Genomic DNA, 22,837 nt, shown 5'->3' with positions numbered 1-22,837 from the left:
ATGCTTACCTAATATAGTGAAGACAAGGTGCCTAAATTGTGAATTCAAAACCTTTCAGATGGAAGCGAATCAAGCTTTTTAAAAAAGCAAGAATGACTGGGTTTTAAATTTTATTTATTTATCATCTATTTATTATTTACTTGATAATTCGAGGAGCCTTCTAGTAACCTGTAACAAAAAGGATGATATAAATATCCAGTTGCAACTCCAGCTAAGTATGCCTAAAAACTGTTGAAAACAATTTTCTCCCTCTATTTTTAAAATGATATTTGAAAATGGTACATCACCAAGTTGGAAAAACATATAGACATTCTTTTGCAGATATTCCAATGGTGGAGCTGCAGTAATATCTGCCACCTGTAGCGTGCCTGCAGTGTGCATGTTGCCTGTCTGTTTATCGATGAAATGTCTGTGTAGCATCTGTCTGTAATTTGCATTATGCCTGAAAGTCTCTATGCTCATTAACCTTTTACAGGTGCCGCACCGTTCCAAGGAACTGCAGGTACTAAAAGAATGGGCAGTCCTTATAAAGGCAAGGCACAACATATTTGTGAGCTTCAACTTCTGCTTGTGCCTCCCCTCAGGCAATGTTTTGGAAGTCTCTCAATGACTTAGATATTCGGGACCAAGCTAAGGAAGTAAAACAGAGGAGTAGCTAACAACTGAGTGAGAGCCATGTTGTATATGTCCAACCTATTGTCCAATATCTGCCTAAAAAAAAAATGTTTTCATGTAAAACGAGAGAGGGAGAGAGATTGAGAAATATGGGTCAATCATTATTTTAGCAAATCATCAAACACTTATCCTCAAGGTGTGACCAGAAAAAATGTTTTATAATGGATATACATGATGTTGATTTCTTAAAAGAGTCTAAATAATGTATGTGGTATATGAAAATATAATGCAGAGATTAATTAGGTTGGAATGTTGACAAATAGAGATAGGCTGGTCATAAAAAAATTAATTACATTAAGGATTAAATACCAAGTGTGTTTAGCTGATTCTCTTTATAATTCTAATAGAATTTTTTTTTAATGTAATGTAGTCGGTTAAATAAAAGCATTAGGCATCGGTTCACACTTGCAGAAATCCACAATTTGTGTACCTGGGGAGGAAAAATTTATACAATGATAGTCTCAAAGAAGTAGGACAATGTTAATATATGTATGATACAGAAATTTTGTCAACATGAGAAGAGCTTTAACAGCAGAGAATTACTTTCAGAATGCTGTGGTTCTGCCACAAGCATCCTTAGCCTTATGTGTGAAAGAAAAAGAAAAAATTATCACTCATTTTAGCCAATGCCTCTGAAAAAGTATTTTTTTTTTAAATGGTCACAAATTTCTTTTTTGAAATCTCTTTTACAAATGTGAAATTTCTTTTTACAGATTTTACAAATTTCTTTTATATATTATACAATGTTTTTAAAGAATTTACCCAATCTCCTTTGGGTAAAGCCTATTAAACAGGTATTAAATAGGCTTGGGCAAACCACTTACACAATCTAGCAGTCTTATTATAGCAGTGAAGCCTATTGTGATTATGAAAATCATTAATGCTATTAAAATAATGATGTCACTGATACCAGTCTTTATCACTGAAACCATTTTAAAGGGCAAAATATTTGGGAAAGCATAATGTGAACCCACTTCTGCTTAATGGTCTCACAATCTAAATTACTATCTTGTTCAACCTCCAGTTTAAAAAATGCAAACTCCTCAATCACTTATGGAAATTGTTAAGTGTAATAATCCCATCCCCTTGTTTTCATAATGGGCATAAAATAATGATCTAATATGCTTTAACAATGAAGAAAACTGGGGTGTGGTATAGTGAGGAAAGAAGGCATCCTCTTTTCATCACTTCAACAAAGATTTTATAGATGTAAGAGCTCATTGCTTTGTTCATCTCTTCATCTCTCTCTCTCATTTCACACTATTTCTTTTAATTCATATGTCATACTTTCCAAACAGCTGACTCTTCTAGAACTCTTCCTCTTCCAGTGTAATCTGGAAACACTCAAGTCTCCAGTGAAGTGTTGTCTTAAATCATGTCTTCTGAAATACGCCATTGGCTGAGGTTCAGAGAAAACTGAGCTCCCCCCTCACCCTCAAGTCTTAATTCAGTTCTTATTTTTCCAGCCTGCATTTTCATTTAAACACACAACTTGTCTACTGGATCCTGTTAAAGATAATGTGAAAATGACAAACAGTTTGTCTTCTTCCGTAGTGCATGGCTGTGAGAGGCAGAAAAAGGCCAGAGACTATGTGGGGGAGAGAGTGAGAGTGGAATGCCCTGGGTCAAAGCATTACGCCGTCCTTAGTTCCATTTAGATCAGCACTCGTAGGACTGGGGAAATGATTTTTTTTTTTAATTTCATTCCAACTTAATTTAAATAGCTGTTTTTGGCTAGTGGTTACCATATTGGACAGTGTAGATTTAGATACTTGTGTATTTAACTTTAAACAGCAAAAAGAGTAAATGTTTTCGATTTAGCCATTGAAACAGACCTCAGAGAATAAAACCAGTCATCATTCTTTTGGAGACTCAGTGCTTCTTTTAATTCCAGATCACTTATCTTGGCTCCTATATTTTTATCATCCTCCACTGAATATGATTAAAATATACCCAGCAAATTAGGATTATACATATGTCTACATGTGTATATTTGTGTGTGTGTATATATACATTTACACATACGTGTATAGATACATTTATTCACATTTATATGTGTATGTATATATATATATATGTCTAAATTTTTCTTTATTAGTGGAATTTCAGTAAATATCTATAAAAAGCTTTTGTCTGTATTAGTCATGAAGCTGCCCTTAACGCTTCTCTGGTGTGATGGTTACGCCCATGGCTTTGGATTCAGAAAGGCATGGGATCAGTTTTAGTCTGTGACCAGCTGACCTTGGGCAAATAGCTAAACTTCTTCAATCCTCAATTTCTTCATCAATAGAGATAATAAATCTTCATACATTGTAGAATTGTGATGAAGGTTAAATGAGCTAATAATTCAAGGCATAGACATTGCAGTCCTCTCACAGTGTTTTCTCAGTAAATAACAATATGTCAGCCAGTCTCAGACTTGATGCTGCATAAGTGGTGATGTGAGGACAACATATCCTCAAAAGGAACATTTTTTTGAGGTGGCTAGCAATGGATACTTCCCACCCCAGCTGAACAGAAACAATGCCAGTGTGTTTAGCACTTTCTCTTCCACTGGCCACACTAAGACCTCAGAGATTGCCTCTGTATAACGACACTCTTACATAGTTTGGGGAAAATAGCAATATTTCCAAGTGTTTAAAGGATTGTCCTAAGGAAGGACACACATACATTTCATGCAATGATGCTTCTCCTTGAACTTCTAGTTTTCACTTTTAATAGTAAAATTGTCGAACCATGCACCTACTGGCTTTCAGGTGGGCTCCATTTTCTCATTACAACCACACTTAGGGAATGTTCCTTGTAATGTAAGACCCTTCAGTCTGTGATCGTATAAATCAACGTCAGCTGAAAGACCAGGAGCTGACATTACTAACTGGGACAGAAAATGTGACGAACACTAAAATACATAAGCTCTTCATTCCCAGACCTCCCACAATATTTTCCATGTCAATCTCAATGAGGGCAACTGCCCCATTCTTTTCGACAAACAATCCCAAGACCTCAAACTACTACTCGGAATTCCCAAAGATGTTCACTTTCTCTCACTTCAGCTGTAGGTAAAGAGGGAGGACCTGATATATGTGCCAGCCTATGCTTCTTTGGACCCCCAGTTTCTGCATTTCCTACTAGGGGATCCTATGTGGATAGTAACTGTACTTGATAATTTTTGAAGTTTTTCTGAGAAATGAGGTGTTCATATACTTTGAAATCAGGTTATGGTGTTTTGCTTTCCAAAGTCTGCCATATTGTCCATGGGTCTATTGCAGCTATAACCTTGGCTGAACTAAGATACAGAAGAAGGAACCCTCAGAGGGGTAAGATACTGTGGAGACTGCTAATGATGATGAATGATCATTCATAAAGTGCAAAACTTTCTTAATTGTAGGCAACACTGTTCCTAATGGATTAGACAATTGTCAAACACCAGCATGCCCATTTCTAGGCATCAGATATGCTCTCCCAGGTTTTGTTACAGCCTCCAAGAAAAGCAAATTGGGGGAAAAAAAACATGTAGGAGCTTTATTTTTATATATCTTTTTTCAGGAAATAAAATATTTTAACAGTATTGAGGATCACCTTCAATTTAAGATTTTGCCGAACAATGATGATCCTTCAAAAAACTGGCTAGGTTTGGAAGATTTAGTTCATTGTAAATTAAATTGAAAATTAAGATAAAATTGAAACAGAAAAACAGCTGAAATGCCCACCCAATGTTTAGAAAAGGGTGCTTCTGTGTGGGTGTATGTTCACAGTTTATAACATCTCAAAAATGTGTAAGTCTAGAAACTGGATAAGGAAAAAAAAATTGCTAGGTTGGTAGCTATTTGGACAGAATGTACACACAGCAGTGAAAAGACTGCATTGCCTGCTTGATATTTGCACATAACGGTAGAGTTATTTAAAATGCTCGTAGATGTATCAGCTCTATTTAGAAAAAGAAGCATAATGGGGAAAATTCCTACTGCCTGTTTAGGTTGAAATAAAAACCCTCAGAAGAATTATTGATTTTACTTATCTTTTTTGCAAAATGTCTATTTACAATCTTATTAAGAGTAAGTTATGCATTTTCTCTTTACATAAAATATCCTGACATACAAGAATTTAACGGATCATGGGGAAAGAAGCTCTTGAAGTACTTTTGTTTCACCTGCAGTACTCAAGCTGTTTCTGCTTCATACTTCTGAACAGACACCATGACCCATGAAAGCTCTGTGGCAGCTGTGCTGCGATATGAAAAAGTGGCCATGCAGAGGTAGACAGAAATAAGCAAATTCACTCTATTTCAGGTAGTTTGATACTGCAAACATTTGATTCCAAGCTTTTTAGAGTACTACAAAAATTTGATTCCAAGCCTTTTAGAGTAAAAATAGAGTAGATAAACAGATATGTAAATTGGCAGAGAGAGGTGATAAAAAACAAATGGTCTGAAACTCAGAAGTCAGCTTTCCAACAGGCCCACCTAAATGCACAGAAGGTACATACACCATACATTTCTTACTTGGTTATCTGAAAATCACAGGTTGTGATGATGATGACACTGTTAGCATTTACATTTTTTAGTTATGTTTGGACTCTGTGCAATGTCTTGGCAAAAGTTGAAAGTTGAAGTGTATAAAAAATTACTAACCTTTATTAAAAACAAATAATATAGACATACTCAAAACCATCACTAGAATTGTCTTCAAAAAGCTAAAATATCTCCATATATAGATTTGTGCTTGTGCAATACAGCAGCTATTAGCCAGTTGTGACAACAGAGCAATTGGTATGTGGCTAGTCTGAACGGAGGTATGCTGTGTGTATGGAACACATACCAGCTTGAGACTTAGTACAAATAAAAATAATGTAAAATATCCCTTTAAGAATTCCATATTGATAAGATAATAGTCCTGATATATTAAGTTGAATAAAACACATTATGAAAATTAATGCCACTTATTTTGCTCTTTTTTAAACATGGCTACAAGGACATTTTAAATTATGGTGTGGCACTTTGTGTGATTTGCATTATGTTCCTATTGGTCAGCATTGATGCAGACAGTGTGTACCTTTATTTTGTTATTATTATTATTTTATTTATTTGTACTTATTTATCTATTTATTTATTTATTTTATTAAGGTGTGATTGATATATACTCTTATGAAGATTTCACATGAAAAAACAATGTGGTTACTATATTTACCCATATTATCAAGTCCCCACCCATACCTCAGTGCAGTCACTGTCCATCAGTGCAGCAAGTTGTCAGAGATCCACTATGTCCCTTCTCTGTGATACACTGTTCTCCCCGTGATCCCCCACACCATGTGTACTAAACATAATACCCCTCAGTCCCCTTCTCCCTCCCTCCCCACCAGCCTTCCCACACCCCTCCCCTTTGGTAACCACTAGTCCATTCTTGGAGTCTCTGAGTCTGCTGCCATTTTGTTCCTTCACTTTTGCTTCATTATTATACTCCACAAATGAGGGAAATCATTTGGCATTTGTCTTTCTCTGTCTGGCTTATTTCACTGAGCATAATGTCCTCCAGCTCCATCCATGTTGTTGCAAATGGTAGGATTTGTTCCTTTCTTATGGCTGAATAGTATTCCATTGTATATATGTACCACATCTTCTTTATCCATTCGTCTACAGATGGACATTTAGGTTGCTTCTATATCTTGGCTATTGTAAAAAGTGCTACGATGAACATAGGGGTGCTTATGTCTTTTTGAATCTGAGAAGTTGTATTCTTTGGGTATATTCCAAGAAGTGGAATTCCGGGGTCAAATTTAGTTTTTTGAGGAATCTCCATACTGCTTTCCACAATGGTTGAACTAGCTTACATTCCCAACAGCAGTGTAGGAGGGTTCCGCTTTCTCCGCATCCATGCCAACATTTGTTGTTCTTAGTCTTTTCAATGCTGGCCATCCTTACCGGTATGAGGTGATATCTCATTATAGTTTTAATTTGCATTTCCCTGATGATTAGTGATGTGGAGCATCTTTTCATCTGTCTCTTGGCCATCTGAATTTCTTCTTTGGAGAACCGTCTCTTCATATCCTCCGCCCATTTGTTAATCAGGTTATTTGCTTTTTGGGTATTGAGGTGTGTAAGCTCTTTATATATTTTGTCTGTTAACCCCTTGTCAGATATGTCATTTACAAATATATTCTCCCATACTGTAGGATACCTTTTTGTTTTGTTGATGATGTCCTTTGCTGTACAAAACCTTTTTAGTTTGATGTAGTCCCATGAGTTCATTTTTGCTTTTGTATCCCTTTCTTGAGGAGATGGGTTCAGGAAGAAGTTGCTCATACTTATATTCAGGAGATGTTTGCCTATGTTGTCTTCTATGAGTTTTATGGTTTCATGACTTACATTCAAGTTTTTAATCCATTTCAAATTTACTTTTGTGCATGGGGTTAAACAATAACCCAGTTTTATTCTCTTGCATGTAGCTGACCAGTTTTGCCAACACCAGCTGTTGAAGAGGCTGTCATTTCCCCATTGTATGTCCATGGCTCCTTTATCATATATTAATTGACCATATGTGGTTGGGTTTGTATCAGGGCTCTCTAGTCTGTTTCATTGGTCTATGGGTCTGTTCTTGTGCCAGTACCAAATTGTTTGGATTACTGTGGCTTTGTAGTAGAGCTTGAAGTCAGGAAGTGTAATTCCCCCTGCTTTGTTCTTCCTTCTCAGGATTGCTTTGGCTATTCGAGGTCTTTTGTGGTTCAATATGAATTTGAGGATGATTTTCTCTAGTTTGTTGAAGAATGCTGTTGGTATTTTGATAGGAATTGCATTGAATCTATAGATTGCTTTAGGCAGGATGGCCATTTTGTCAATATTAATTCTTCCCATCATGAGCATGGAATGTGTTTCCATTTATTGGTATCTTCTTTAATTTCTCTCATGAGTGTCTTGTAGTTTTCAGAGTGTAGGTCTTTCACTTCCTTGGTTAGGTTTATTCCTAGGTATTTTATTCTTTTTGATCTAATTGGGAATGGAATTGTTTTCCTGATTTCTCTCTCTGCTAGTTCATTGTTAGTGTATAGGAATGCCACAGATTTCTGTGTATTAATTTTATATCCTGCAACTTTGCTGAATTCAGATATTAGATCTAGTAGTTTTGGAGTAGATTCTTTAGGGTTCTTTATGTACAATATCATGTCATCTGCAAACAGGGACAGTTTAACTTCTTCCTTGCCAATCTGGATGCCTTTTATTTCTTTGTGTTGTCTGATTGCCATGGCAAGGACCTCCAGTACTATGTTGAATAGAAGTGGGGAGAGTGAACATCCTTGTCTTCTTCCTGATTTTAAAGGAAAAGCTTTCAGTTTCTTGCTGTTAAATATAATCTTGGCTGTGGGTCTGTCAAATATGGCCTTTATTATGTTGAGGTACTTGACCTCTCTACCCATTTTGTTAAGAGTTTTTATCATGAATGGATGTTGAATTTTGTCAAATGCTTTTTCGGCATCTATGAAGATGATTATGTGGTTTTTGTCCTTTTTGTTTATGTGGTAGATGATGTTGATGGATTTTCAAATGTTGTACCATCCTTGCATCCCTGGCATAAATCCAACTTGATCATGATGGATGATCTTTTTGATGTATTTTTGAATTTAGTTTGCTATATTTTGTTGAGTATTTTTGCATCTATGTTCATCAGGGATATTGGTCTTTAATTTTCTTTTTTTGTGGTGTCTTTGCCTGGTTTTGTTATTAGAGTGATGCTGGCCTCATAGAATGAATTTGGAAGTATTCCCTCCTCTTTTATTTTTGGAAAACTTTTAGGAGAATGGATATTAGGTTTTCACTAAATGTTTGATAAAATTCAGTGGTGAAGCTATATGATCCAGGAGTTTTGTTCTTAGGTAGGTTTTTGATTACCAGTTCAATTTTGTTGCTGGTAATTGGTTTCTTCAGATTTTCTGTTTCTCCTTGGTCAGCCTTGGAAGGTTATATTTTTCTAGAAAGTTGTCCATTTCTTCTAGGTTATCCAGTTTGTTAACATATAATTTTTCATAGTATTCTCTAATAATTCTTTGTATTTCTGTGTGGTGTCTGTAGTGATTTTTCCTTTCTCATTTCTGATTCTGTTTATATGTGGAGTTTCTCTTTTTTTCTTGATAAGTCTGGCTAGGGGTTTATCAATTTTGTTTATTTTCTCAAAGAACCAGCTCTTGCTTTCATTAATTCTTTCTATTGTTTTATTCTTCTCAATTTTATTTATTTCTGCTCTAATCTTTATTATGTCCCTCCTTCTACTGACTTTGGGCCTCTTTTGTTGTTCTTTTTCTAGTTTCATTAATTGTGCATTTAGACTGCTTATATAGGATTGTTCCTCTTTCCTGAGGTAGGCCTGTATTGCCATATACTTTCCTTTTAGCACAGCCTTGGCTGTGTCCCATAGACTTTGTGCTGTTGTATTATTGTTGTCATTTGTCTCCATATGTTGCTTGATCTCTGTTTTTATTTGGTCATTAATCCATTGGTTATTTAGGAGCAGTTGTGAAGCCTTCATGAGTTTGTGGGATTTTTCATTTTCTTTGTATAATAATTTATTTCTAGTTTCATAGCTTCGTGATCTGAGAAACTGGTTGGTACAATTTCAATATTTTTGAATTTACTGAAGCTCTTTTTGTGGCCCAGTGTATGATCTATTCTTGAAAATGTTCCATGTACACTTGAGAAGAATGTGTATTCTGTTGCTTTTGGGTGTAGAGTTCTGTAGATGTCTATTAGGTCCATCTGTTCTATAGTGCTGTTCAGTGCCTCTGTGTCCTTACTTATCTTCTGTCTGGTTGATCTATCCTTCAGAGTGAGTGGAGTGTTGAAGTCCCCTAGAATGAATGCATTGCATTCTATTTCCCCTTTTAATTCTGTTAGTATTTGTTTCACATATGTGGGTGCTCCTGTGTTGGGAGCATAGATATTTATAATGGTTATATCTTCTTGTTGACTTGACCCCTTTATCATTATGTAATGTCATTCTTTGTCTCTTGTTACTTTCTATGTTTTGAAGCCTATTTTGTCTGATACAAGTACTGCAACTCCTGCTTTTTTCTCTGTGTTAGTTGCATGAAATATCATTTTCCATACCTTCACTTTTAGTCTGTATATGTCTTTGGGTTTAAAGTGAGTCTCTTGCAGGCAGCATATAGATGGGTCTTGTTTTTTTATCCATTCAGTGACTCTGTGTCTTTTTATTTGTGCCTTCAGTCCATCTACATTTAGGGTGATTATGGGTAGGTATGTACTTACTGCCATTGCAGGCTTTAGATTCATGGTTACCAAAGGTTTCAGGTTAATTTCCTTACTATATAAGAGTCTAACTTAGCTCACTTAATATGCTGTTACAAACACAATCTAAAGGTTCCTGTCTTTTTCTCCTTCTTTTTCTTCCTCCTCCATTCTTTATATGTTAGGTATCATATTCTGTATTCTTTGTCTATCCCTTGATTGACTTTGGGGATAGTTAATTTAATTTTGCATTTGCTTAGTAATTAGCTGTTCTACTTTCCTTACTGTGGTTTTATTTCCTCTGATGACAGCTATGAAACCTTAGGAACACTTCCATCTATAGCAGTCCCTCCAAAACAGACTGCAGAGATGGTTTGTGGGAGGTACATTCTCTCAGCTTTTGCTTATCTGGAAATTGTTTAATCCCTCCTTCAAATTTAAATGATAATCCTGCCGGATAAAATGATCTTGGTTCCAGGCCCTTCTACTTGCTTCATGGTATTAAGTACATCATGCCACTCCCTTCTGGCCTGTAAGTTTTCTGCTGAGAAGTCTGATGTTAGCCTGATGAGCTTTCCTTTGTATATGATCTTATTTCTGTCTCTGGCTGCTTTTAACAGTCTGTCCTTATCCTTGATCTTTTCCATTTTAATTACTATGTGTCTTTGTGTTATCTTCCTTGAGTCCCTTGTGTTGGGAGATCTGTGGATCTCCATGGCCTGAGAGACTATCTCCTTACTCAGATGGGGGAAGTTTTCAGCAACTACTTCCTCAAAGGCACTTTCTATCCCTTTCTCTCTCTTCTTCTTCTGGTATCCCTATAATGTGAATATTGTTCCATTTGGATTGGTCACACAGTTCTCTCAATATTCTTTCATTCTTAGAGATCCCTTTTTCTCTCTGTGCCTCAGCTTCTTTGTATTTGTCTTCTCTAGTTTCTATTTCATTTATTGTCTCCTCCACTATATCCAACCTGCTTTTAATACCCTCCATCGTGCTCTTCAATGATTGGATCTCTGACCTGAATTCCTTCCTGAGTTCTTGGATGTTTTCTGTACCTCCATTAGCATGTTGATGATTTTTATTTTGAACTCCCTTTCAGGAACAGTCACGAAGTCAATATCATTTAAATCTTTCTTGGGAGTTGTAGTAATAATTTTACTCTGAACCAGATTTCTTTGGAGTTTCATACTTGTATATGGCGCCCTCTAGTGTCCAGAAGCTCTATTCTGGAGCTTCTCAGCCCCTGAAGCAATGTCGGGAGTCACAGGGGATCAGTATTGGTGCCTGGGGGGAGGAAAGAGCTGTTTCCCCCTTCCTGAGTGCTGTGCCTGTCTCCATTGTCTGTACCAGTGCACCGAGCACACAGGTATAAGCTTTTGTCCCAGAGCAGCTGGATATGGATCCCTGCTTTCCACAAGTGGCCAGAATTCCAGTCTCCCCAGGAACTCCTCCTGTCCCAGCTTTCCAGCCCTGTAATCAGAAAAGTATGATGAAAGCACCATGAAATGTAGGTTTGTTGTCCCAGTGCAAATCTCCGGAGCTAGGTATTCAGCAATCCCAAGCTTTCCACTCCCTCCCTGCTCCATTTCTCTTGCTCCCGCTGGTGAGTTGGGGTTGGGGAAGGGTTTGGGTCCCACCTGGCCACAGCTTTGGTACGTTACCCTGTTCCGTGAGGTCTGCTCTTTTCTCCAGGTGTGTGCAGTCTGGCACCGTCCTCTTACCTGTTGCTCTCTCAGGATTAGTTGTACCAACTATATTTTCTAATTTTATCCAGTTTTAGGAGGAAGCCTCTGTCTCTCCTCTCATGCCTCCATCTTTAACCAATCTGACAGTGTTTACCTTTAAACACAAAAGAACAATTCTGTCATTTAAAGATAATGAGGGAACTGCATATATGTGTATGTTCATATCCTTTTGCTTTTTTTTTAAACACAGTGTTTCTAACAACTTAGTGACTGATACAAAGTATCAGCAAGGCTGCATTTCTTTTGGAATGTAATCTCCAGGGTACAATCTTTCTTGCCTTTCCCAACCTCTAGAGGCCAGCCTCGCTAGTTCTTTTGGGAGTGGCCCCATTCCTCCATCTTCAAACAACAGTGGGCCAAATACTTTTAAGGTTTTCATCCCTCCAATGCTCTGCCTCCCTCTTCCACTTCTAAGGAATTCTGTGATTACATTTGGCCCATCTAGATAATCCAGTATAACCTTCCATCTCAAGGTCTAGTGATCTACCAACTTCATCCCTTGTCATTACCCTAAAGTGTTCCACAGTTTGCTGGGATTAGACATGGATGTCTTTTGGTGGCCATTATTCTGTCTACCCCAATGTATATACATATGTTTATATTCTTATTTAATGTAATATGTAAATATATAAAAATCTGTCTATGTCCTCTTCATCTCACACACACACACACACACACAAATACACAAATCAGTGTTTTTCTTAGACTTTTTCCTTTGTCTCCCTTGTGGAATTACTTTTTCTTATCATTTAAGTCTACCAAAAGCTTCCAGGAGTTTTCATCTCACCCAAGAAGTGGTAGCCAAAGGCTAGTACATGTTGACAGAGAAAACTATGTTGTTCAGTTTAGTTTACTGGTTCTAATTAGGGGGAAATCCCTCAGAATTTGGAATCATTTGCTGTGTCCCTTAGGTAGATTAATAACTGACACAACAGCCAGATTGGAAAGAAAGAATAAATTCCAATTGGTGAGCATGGGTTTCAGCATGGGGAGAATGAATTGAACTTTCATGAAAAAGAAAGGCTTTGAAACAAAGCCAAATAAAGGCAAGAGGAAAGTACATATCTGCTTCTCCAGAAAAATTTGTTAGCTTAGCACTCCTGCTTGGACCTTTAGAGATTATTTTAGGACACACCACTGTTAGGTGAGAAGTGTCTTCCTCAAAAACCTGTAGAAACACAGCAGAGATTCAGTAATGTCTTTTTACCTTGTCAGGGATTGGAAAAATTCAGTGCTCTTTTTTAAGTATCATTGATACGACACAGTTTTCACCATTGGTGGGGGAAGGTGCAACAAAGCTTAATCATAAGAGAACTGATGAGAGTAGTACTAAGGAGTCAGAATTTGGCTGTTGTATTTTCACACAAAACAACTTAAAATCTTTTCAAAGAGAATTTCAAGAGATTATATTCTGAACTGCAATATTTAAATTATTTTCTTCTTTTCACTAATGAAAGTGATTTAACTAGACTTAAAAAACTGTTCATTAATCCTATTGGACAAAACTAAATTGGCTACTAATTGTCACAGTGGCATAACCATAAAATCAGTGAACTCTAAACACAGTGAGTTAAACATATGCTGGGTATTTTCTTTCTTCCTTTCTCTTTTCTTCTCTTTTTTCATTCAGACCAGTGCAATAAAAGTAACTTTATATCAGAGAGCTATACATTATTTCCATATAGGTAAATTTTATTAGAAAATATACTAGCTAAAGATAGATACAATAAAACTAAATGGTTGATGAAGGCAAAATAAATTTATTTTATAATTCTGTAATTTGTATCATTTTCTCTTTTGTTTTACAGTTATCTAAAATATATGTAAGTAATATTACTAATAAGTTGTGATATGGAAGGAAAGGATTTTTGCTGTAAACTTAGTCCATAATAATTTCAATCCTAGGTTAGATGAATATTTTTTAGGTTTTAAGATGCATTTAGTATAGGAGCTGTGTTTTAATAGATTTAGAGTTTAGAGTATGTCTGTATTATAGAGAAAATATAAATGTAGATGGTAGTACATTTCAAATATTCATGCTTTAGGTAAAAATCTTGAAACTGAAGGTGAAGATGGGCCAAATCTTGAGCACTGATCAAGATAAAATCTGTGTACATGTGAAGACAGTGACTTAAATTACATGAAAATAACTGTCTATTGATTTAGACATTTGCATCTTAGACATACATGCCTATACAAGTTATTTATCTAAAATCATGCATATAACATTGAATTCTTTCCTCAGTGTAATGCTGCATTAAGATAGCATGTTGGAGGTGATAATGTATGCTGAACGATATATGTGTAATCAAGACATTTTTAAAGAACACTTAATAAAGGAAAGCCAGCAGACCAAAAAAATGATCTATTTTTTTCTCCTTATTTTTATTGGGAGATAGAAGACAGAAATGATTATAAAGGATCCAAAAATATTTTAAAGTTCTTTTGTTAGTAGAGTACTAGGCATTTAAAAATAAACCCCTAAAGGGATCGAAGTGATAATTAAATACAATATAATGTGTTATTCAATTGAGCTAATACTAAGCACAAAAGAAAATCAAGAGTAGGGCACTGTGGACTTTGTCAAGGAGAGTCTGGTCATATTTCATTAAAAATATGACCTTTGAAATAGACTTTGAAAGTTGAATAGGATTTGACAAGATTAAGATTAAGATGAACATTTTATGCAAGGGAAACAGCCTGGACCCAGAGAAGAGCATGGAAGATGAAACTCTAAGGTGAAGGTGACAATCTTGCTCTCTAGGCAGCTGCCTACCGGAGAGATTCAAGAGGGACTCGTTAGTTGGATAACATGATCAGATTTGTATTTCTGCTTATTAAATTGTACAGGGTAGACAGAGCATGGGTGGGGGATAGGTGGAATGATTGATGTTTTTGTGATCGTCTGGCTGAGATATCATGAGAGCATGATGCAGTAGCTGTGGACAAGGAGTGGAAGGATTCCTGAAGCCTTGATATTATCTGGCAACTTACCAAAAATGACAATTATCTGGGGTCTCATTCCAGACCTATTGAATCAAAAACTCTGATGCAGGGTCCAGCAACCTGTTTTTCAGGTTAATTGAGGTATAATCTATACAAAAAAAAGGCACATGTTTAATATATACATCTTGTTAGGTTTCAATATATGCATACACCTGTGATACCAACACCATAACCATGATCCTAAACATCATCTGTCACCTCCAGGAACCTCATTTTAACAAGTCCTCCAGGGAATCTGAGGCACGCTGATATTTGAAGACCGTTGCGTTCACATGTATTTCCAGATTGAAGCATTAATTGAATTTGGGGAAAGAAGATGGAGAAATCAAAACAGCTAAATTTCTATTGTAGGCAAGTAAAGTAGTAGTATTCAATGAGATAGGATATGTGAGAGGAGAGCTAGGTTAGTCCAAAAAGGGTACTTTTGGGAAATATTTAACTGGCAAATAAATGTCATTACAAAAAAAAAGGATAGGTCTTGGGTCAAATATCAGGAATTGGTCTTCATTGAACTAAAGAGTCTGTTACAAATTTGTTTGTAGTTTTCCTCTGCAAAGAAGGAGCCTGGATAGAGGCTGCAACACCATTAGAGTGTGTGGTGTGGAGGAAAGGGGCTTAGAACTGGGGACAGAGGAGTTGAACTATGGCTGTGACCTGGAACATCTGTAACACTATGCAGCAATCAACACCAGCTGTGTTACCTCTGGAAAGTCACCTTCTCAGAGCTCTAGGGTCCATTCGTTCGTCTGTTTGTTTTTGCATTGTTTCTCCCATTAGGACAATGGAAACACTGCCTGTCAGTCATAATTATTGTGAATAAATAATGTGTGTAAAAACATAGCACTGTTACTGTCAATAGGAAGCATATACTACAAGATAGATTCCTTTCTTCTTTCTCAGCTGCTTGCTGATTACACGGCATTTCCTTTGCATCACCCAAAAATTTAGCCAAGAATTAGTGAATTTAGGGGAAGAGGATGAAGAAGAGAAAAATATTTCTCAGGATATTCTCAAAGATACAGAGGAGATCAAAACCAAATAGTTACCTGGAAATTTATTTGAATTGTGCATCTGTAATATAGTTTCACTTAGTTTACTAGAGAAAATTCTTGAGCAACATATTTGAGATATTTACTAAAGGATTACAGAAAAAATGGCTAAGGTTCTCTTGGAGAGACATGAGACCAAAAAGTATATTACATTTCAAATATAAAATAGCAATGTGCTGTAATGTTTTGCTATCAGCTACACCGATTAATGCAGATGATGCTAATTAAAAGTAAATTTAGAGAGTGATTAAGTTCTTTCACCATTGTTAGGGAGAATTGATTCTCCTATAGATCTAATATGTTAAAGTAAGAAGTTAATGATATATTGATGCATTTTAAAGCACCTAATTTAGATTATAATTCTGAGGGAAACATTTGTGTTAATACTGAATATTAAATGACATAAGTTTTCTCTTGGAAAAGGAATGGCACCATTTCTGTAACCCTAGAGCAATGCACATGTTGATGTTTCAAATAAATTATTGTGCATGGCTGTATAATCTCAATTTTAGTCTTATAAAACTTATAATACAAGAATTCTATTGCACATGTGCTCATTTATATGGCAGTATACAGCTGTGTGTGGCATAATAACTTTATTGAACAAAATTATGTACTGTAGAACTTGCTGCAAAAATTTCATGGTCCCATCTGGACTAGCTTTGCAATTGAGAAGGCTGAAGTGGGCAAAGAATTACAGAAAACAGCGGTAGGTTTTTCCTGTCAGTGTTAACATTTAGAAAATAAGGTCAGTAGGTGTTCAAGCTAGAAGGATATCTTTTTTATACTCAAAAGAGGTTTCAGCGTGGAACACTTGCACTCTCACTATATGAAGGCACTCAAATATAGAGAGACGTCTAGTTCATATCTGAATGTATTGGCCTTCACTTACAATGTTCCTGAAATCTTGTATCTTAAGCAAAACAAACCAGTTGTTTCTTATACTGTACCAACATGGACAGTTAAATTATCTGTGATTCTGGAAAACTATTTTCCCAAGGCTTCAACCTGGCTAGTGTTATATGAGTCTTAATTATGTTATTTGTTTTTTATGGGGCAAAGAAAAGGCTGAAGTAAGTATGAGGTGGGTTCAATGGCAGGACGCACCCCTCACTGCTTTCTTCTGGTGCCTTCCATCCTCTTTTCCTCTGTCTTCCCATTGTCCTTGCCTCCCAAGCAAAACTTGTGACACAAAAGAAAGGAAAAAGAAACAGCAGAAGGTCCATCTGTATAAAACCCAATAAAACTGGGTTTGGAACAAGAAGACAGTGTATTTCAAAGAGGTGGTTCTTATGTCTAGTAAAATGGTAAAAAATGGAGGTGTGCTTATTATTGTCTTCATTGTTAAGCAATCGTTATGCTGTGATGGTATATTTTATATAATTTGGAATCTGTATTTGCAAGTATACACACTTATAAAGATGGTGAAACTTCAGAAAATATATTAATTACATGGTAAAGCTATGACCATGAGCATCAGAAGTGTGGAGAGAAGTATAATTGATGGTAAAATATGTTTAATAATTATTTAAACCCATGTAAAGTTATTTTTTCAAAAATTATAGTAATGAAATGTTGGCTAGATATTGAAAGACTTATAACAAAAACCTATGGGTAAAAAAAAAAGAAAAATCTTTGGTCCAACAGCTTAATTTATATGCTTTCATTAAAAATATTAACTTAATATTCTTAAGTTAATATTTATTCTTAAAATATAAGACATATATTGTGTATTTGTAGATACAAGTTCTGACACTTCAGAATATTTTAAAATTGGTTTAGCAATTAGTTTAGTAAATTATTTTCATAGTAAAACATTAAACAGGCTTATATGTATATAATTAATAAGATTAGCAAGAGCATATTATATATATATATACACACACATATCATCATATATAATCAGTGTACAATTACATATATATGTCATACATAATCAGTCTCTGTCCTCAGCGCTGCCACCACTCTAGTCTCTGCTCTTCTACTGCAGAGGATTCAATGTGACCAAAGAAAATGACAGCAAAACATTCCTGTGGGTGAAAGGGTTATACCCAACTTTATTTCCAGGTGGCAGGTCAGTCACTAGAATCCCATTCACTCAGAGCAAGTCTGTATGCAGCAAGCCAGTCTCTGCCTTTGGGCCCCTCTGCCCGCACAGCCGGCCCTCACAGCCGTCCTCTGGGTCTCTTTCCTTGGCGCTGCCACCACTCCAGCCTCTGCTCTGCTCTCCTGCAGCCTTGCAGCCCTGCAACCGTGTCGCTCGCAGAGCACTGGGCAGAGCTCTTTATATAGAGCCAACAGCCATGTTCTGCCCACAGGTGTGCAGGGAGCTAGCCAACCAGGGCCAGGTGAGACTCCTGGCCACAGGAACTCTCATTTTATCCACACTCCACCCCTCCAGGATTCTCTCCTCTCAATCTGTGCACCCTTAGTCCTCTGCAATGGTCCCTGTGCAAGGAAGCTCGAACATTGTTCTCCAGCCTCCCCAGCAAAAAGTTTTGCAGACACACAGGCCAGACTCATGGCTCTGTCTCTGACCTCTGCCTCTTTGGTCTTAATGGCTGGAACTGCTGCTCTGGTTTCAGTTGTTGCCATAGCTCCAGTGAGATCCTATTTGGCTTCCCGTCTAATTTCGTTCCATCTACTCCTGCCCATATTAAATCAACCCATATCTGGGTCCTCGTAACTCTCACGAGGCCCCTCAAATTCTTCCTGTGAGTAATAGGTCTTATTTCTTTCTGGGTTCTCGTTGCTTCAGCTACTGTACGTGTCACCTCGCATTTTGTAATCCCTGCCTCAAGGCGGTCTGCACTGTAAGGGAAGACAGCTTTCCCATCTCTGATCCCAAAAGAACAATTCCATCCACCCTTACGTCCCACAGCCCCCAGCTCAGCCTGAGTATAGAGGTGGACCATGGAGTGCTCCCTAACCTGGGGAGGGGGCTGCTCCTCTCCTTGGGGAACTTTCAGCTGCTGGGTCTTAATTTTCTTAACAACCCTGGGCGTGCTTTCAATACAGGAGGGGCCAGTGCCTCCAGCACCACCCCTTCATCCTTCCCCAGCTCCACCATTTCTGGGGCTGATGGCACCTTTCTCTCCCCTCCCCCAAGTGCCTCCTCTGCTACAGTGCTTCGCAACAATGCCAGCTCAGTCTTCAGAAGGTCTCTTACCTTCAGCTCAATGCTTTGCAGCGGAGGTTCTCATACCACGTCCGCCTGTGCTTCCCTCAGGAGTTTGTCTTTTTCCTTAAAGGCCTCTTCCTGCTTCAGAACACCAGGCAGCGCTGCCATCTCATCTCCAATGGCACCTTGCTGCCGATGCTCTTGTGCTACCTCCTCCTGCACCAATGCCATCTCCTTCCTCAGGGTATCCACAGAATTTTGTAGCTTGTTTTCTCGTGCTGCTATTTCTTGGGTCTCCTCTGTAGACATTTTTAATACTGTGAGAAGCAGCCAACCCACAGTCCCCACTGCCTCACAGGCACTCTGCTTCTCAAAGGATATGCTTACTATACCAAGAGCCACCCCTACAGCCTCAGGTGTCACCTCCACTTGCCTCCAGTCCTGGGGTGGGGCCCAGTCCTCTAGGAGGCAAGCCACCTCAGGCCACATACCCATTGGGGGATGATCCACTGTCTCCCCATTCACAGGGGCAGCCTGCTGAAGCACCCCTCCCATAAGGGCAGCCTATCTTTTTCCTTGGTCAACAGTGAATCCTGCCAACTTTCGCTAATTGTCTTGACAATGGGCTTCAGCCCCGGGCAAGTTCACTATGGATTCAGTGTGACCAAAGAAAAGGACAGCAAAATGTTCTTGGGGTGAAAGGGTTATATCCAACTTTATTTGCAGGTGGCAGGTCAGTCACTAGAATCCCATTCACTCAGAGCGAGTCTGTATGCAGCAAGCTAGTCTCTGCCTCTGGGACCCCTCTGTCTGCACAGCTGTCCTCTGGGCTTCCCTGCACAGTCGTCCCACACAGCCATCCTCTGGTCCTCTGTTCTCAGCACTGCCACCACTGCAGCCTCTGCTCTGCTCTCCTGCAGCCTTGCATCCCTGCCACCATGTCACGCCCAGAACACTGGGCGGAGCTCTTTATGTAGAGCCAATGGCGATGTATTGCCCACAGGTGTGCAGTGAGCTAGTCAACCAGGGCCAGGTGAGAATCCTCGCCACAGGAACTCTCATTTTATCCACAATGGTATATATCTATATATGTGTGTGTGTGTGTGTGTGTGTGTGTGGAATGTTTTCACTGAATCAGACCTCAAATTTTGTTAATTATGTGATGGTTTTTAATGTATACACATACATCCCTGATGTGTTTGATGACATCATATATATTTATATATATGTGTATATGTATATATTTCAAATATATAGAGTCTCACACACTTCTATTCAACCAACACAGTTCACACACACATTTACCAGCATGGATTTACACTTCAAAAGAAAGTGAAAAAGGACGCCTACTAACACAGTCATTAAATCATGAAGTGAAGCCAGAGTGAGCCGAAACCTGATTATAGAGAAACTGTTTGCAACAGTACCTTTTGTTGTTATTTTTACTGCTGAGAATAGTTATGTAAATGAAGGGGAAAATCCATAAATAGGCTCATATTTGGTCTTAGGATCAGAAATATTTACCCCTACTTCTATGACCATCATGGTCGTTATTTTCTTAACAAATATAATATTGAAGTCCAGTTAACCAATTGTACACAACTACAAAGCAGCAAGAGCATGATTTGGATTGTATGATTTAAACTAATTAAAAACTCCTGAAAAAAAAACCTATCCAGTATTATGAGCTGACATGATACAATACATCTTCCTAGAGCAAGCTGCTTTGCTGTTACCAAAAACATGGCAATCAGCTCCTGCCCCACCCTGCAAATTCTATTTGTCTGGCTTTTTTTCCCCACCTAACAGAGAATCACTGACATACTAATAAAGACACAGACTTGAAAATATTACTGAAAATACATTAGTCCTTATTTAACCTATAGAGATTAAGAAAACAGGTATGATTTGGGTCATAATTTAATTCTGGGTGTGCATCAACTTCTCAAGGGGATAGGCATCCAGGCACCCCAGGTGCATTTCATCAGCAGGAGCCATTCACACAGTTCTGAATCAGACACTTTTTTTCCTATTGGAAGCAATGTGCACAATTTATACCATTTAACAGCCCAGCAGTTTCAACGCACCACTGAAGGTGTTACACTATTTAATGTAGACCTGTTTTTTAAAGTAAATTGGCATAAATAAGCTTGCTAGAATTATAGACCCTACTTAGATGGGTCTTGAGGATGGAGGCCAAGATGTTTGCAGAGATGCTAACAAAATTAGTTTCTGATGCCTGACTTGAATATGAATAGAGATATAGTCTAAGAAAGATAGAAAAGACTACTTAAGTCAGTAACAAAATGTCACTAAAGAGGACTATTTCTTTAAATAAAATCATGTTTTACTAATTCATGCAAATTTTACTGCAATTTTGGCATGATATAATTATTCCTTGAGATATTCTGAGCTCACCTTAATAGAAAAATCAAGGGGGAGAATGATGCTTGTGTCTATTATATTGATTCTGTCTGTAGTTATAGCCCCAAATATTTTGACATGTACATTCCTGTAATAGCTGAAGCTCTGTTCCATTTATAATCATAATTCTCTTGCTGAGACCATGGCTTGTGCTGATGTCAGTCTGGTGTCACTCTCCTTGAGGTCAGAAGAAAAGTAATTTCTGTATTTTAATTAGTCTAAACTTTAGTTTTGAGTAGATGACTTTATCTTACACCATAACTCTCCCATAGATAAATGCATCCCTTTAAGAATACTAATTATTTTCACATTATTCATTACAGTATTTTGAAAAGGCCACACTTGGTCTAGAAGAAGTAAATCATGCTTGTTTAAAATGTCTTTTAAAATAGGTACCAAGTGTTTATGTGTTTCAGGCCTCTTGATCACCTTCCAAGCTCCCCGCCAGAAGCATGCTTTCACTTAAACATGCTACTTTTAGATCCTTTCTTCTTTGCAGACTTTCCAACTGAAAGATTTTACTCATGAGGGTAATGGATATGTACAAAATGAATTTTAAGTAGTAGCACCATACTTATTAGGAAACTTTTCTATCTAGAGGGATAATGATACCTTAAAGGAGCTCCCAAACTACATAAACATGTCACCACAGTAAATGCTGAAACTTTTTTCTTTCAAAATTATAACTGTTGTCTGTTAGTTCTAAGCTTCAGTTTTTCATTGCTCATAAAATATATTAAGCTTTTTATATTAAACTCATAAAATATATTGAAGTTTTTTCATTTAAATAACACTAAGTTAAAGTTAAATAGGTTTTCTTTCCTTTTGTACAGATCCAGCAGCAGTATTTGGGGTTGTGTAGGCAAAAAAAAAAAAACAATGCCATTCTCTTCAAACTCATCCGAGACCCCAGAGGCTAAATGTACAAATCCTGCTAAAGTTTTGAAAGGGAAGAGCTTCTTTTTCAATCTTACCGATTTACTTCACAACTACTGGGACCACATTTCCTATTACCTAATATGTGGGGAAGCTCTTTCTCTCCTGTAAAAAATTGGCACATTGGAGACACACATTTAATTTAATTTCCTATGTAACTGATGATTGTATTCATTCTCTATGTAATTTCATTCCCTAGGTGCTACATTATACTAAGTTTCATAGGTAAAAGAGAGATACATACATAAAGAAAAAAAAACAACCAAATAAATAAATAAATAAGGGACAACCCTGACCTAAAATAAAAATGCTGGGAGAAGCCATACATGCATCTGATAACTAATTTCCAGTGCAAGGCAGAGTATCCTTTATTTGCTGGACTATGAGTTATGGGCAGTACTAAAATAAGGAGTGAGACTGATTCATAGGAATGAAAAAATAATAACAATATCGATGTTTATTGAACATTTACTGTATACCAGGCACTGTTTGATGTACTCAGTATTTCCAACATTCTTATGAAGTAGGAACTCTATTATTTGATTTTAAAGATAAAAAAACAGAAGCTCAATTAATTTGCTAAGGTCATGCAGCCAAATGGCTTGAAACAAATGTAAAATAAACAGGCCATCGGAAACAAAAT

General features: G+C 37.2%; 1 protein-coding gene across 8 annotated transcripts in view; it reads left to right on the top strand.

The window, feature by feature from the left end:
* PCDH7 (protocadherin 7) overlaps positions 1 to 22,837 on the top strand; it is a 404,329-nt gene that overhangs the window by 257,934 nt on the left and 123,558 nt on the right. Inside the window, exon 4 of one of the 8 annotated variants that reach the window (XR_012131774.1) lies at positions 476 to 490. The exons of 6 other annotated variants lie outside the window; for them this stretch is intronic. Coding sequence is in view for 1 of the 2 variants with exons in the window: in XM_073237754.1 (XP_073093855.1) it covers positions 476 to 615 (140 nt within the window). In the remaining variant the exon portion in view is untranslated. Of the gene's footprint in view, positions 1 to 475; positions 22,145 to 22,837 lie in introns of those variants that run through there. One more of the 8 variants, XM_073237754.1, reaches the window with a different exon arrangement.

This window comes from Manis javanica, chromosome 5 (assembly GCF_040802235.1).
Source record: "Manis javanica isolate MJ-LG chromosome 5, MJ_LKY, whole genome shotgun sequence".
Lineage (NCBI taxonomy): Eukaryota > Metazoa > Chordata > Mammalia > Pholidota > Manidae > Manis > Manis javanica.
Note: the sequence above shows the minus strand (reverse complement) of the source record. Positions and strands in the feature narration are given on the sequence as shown.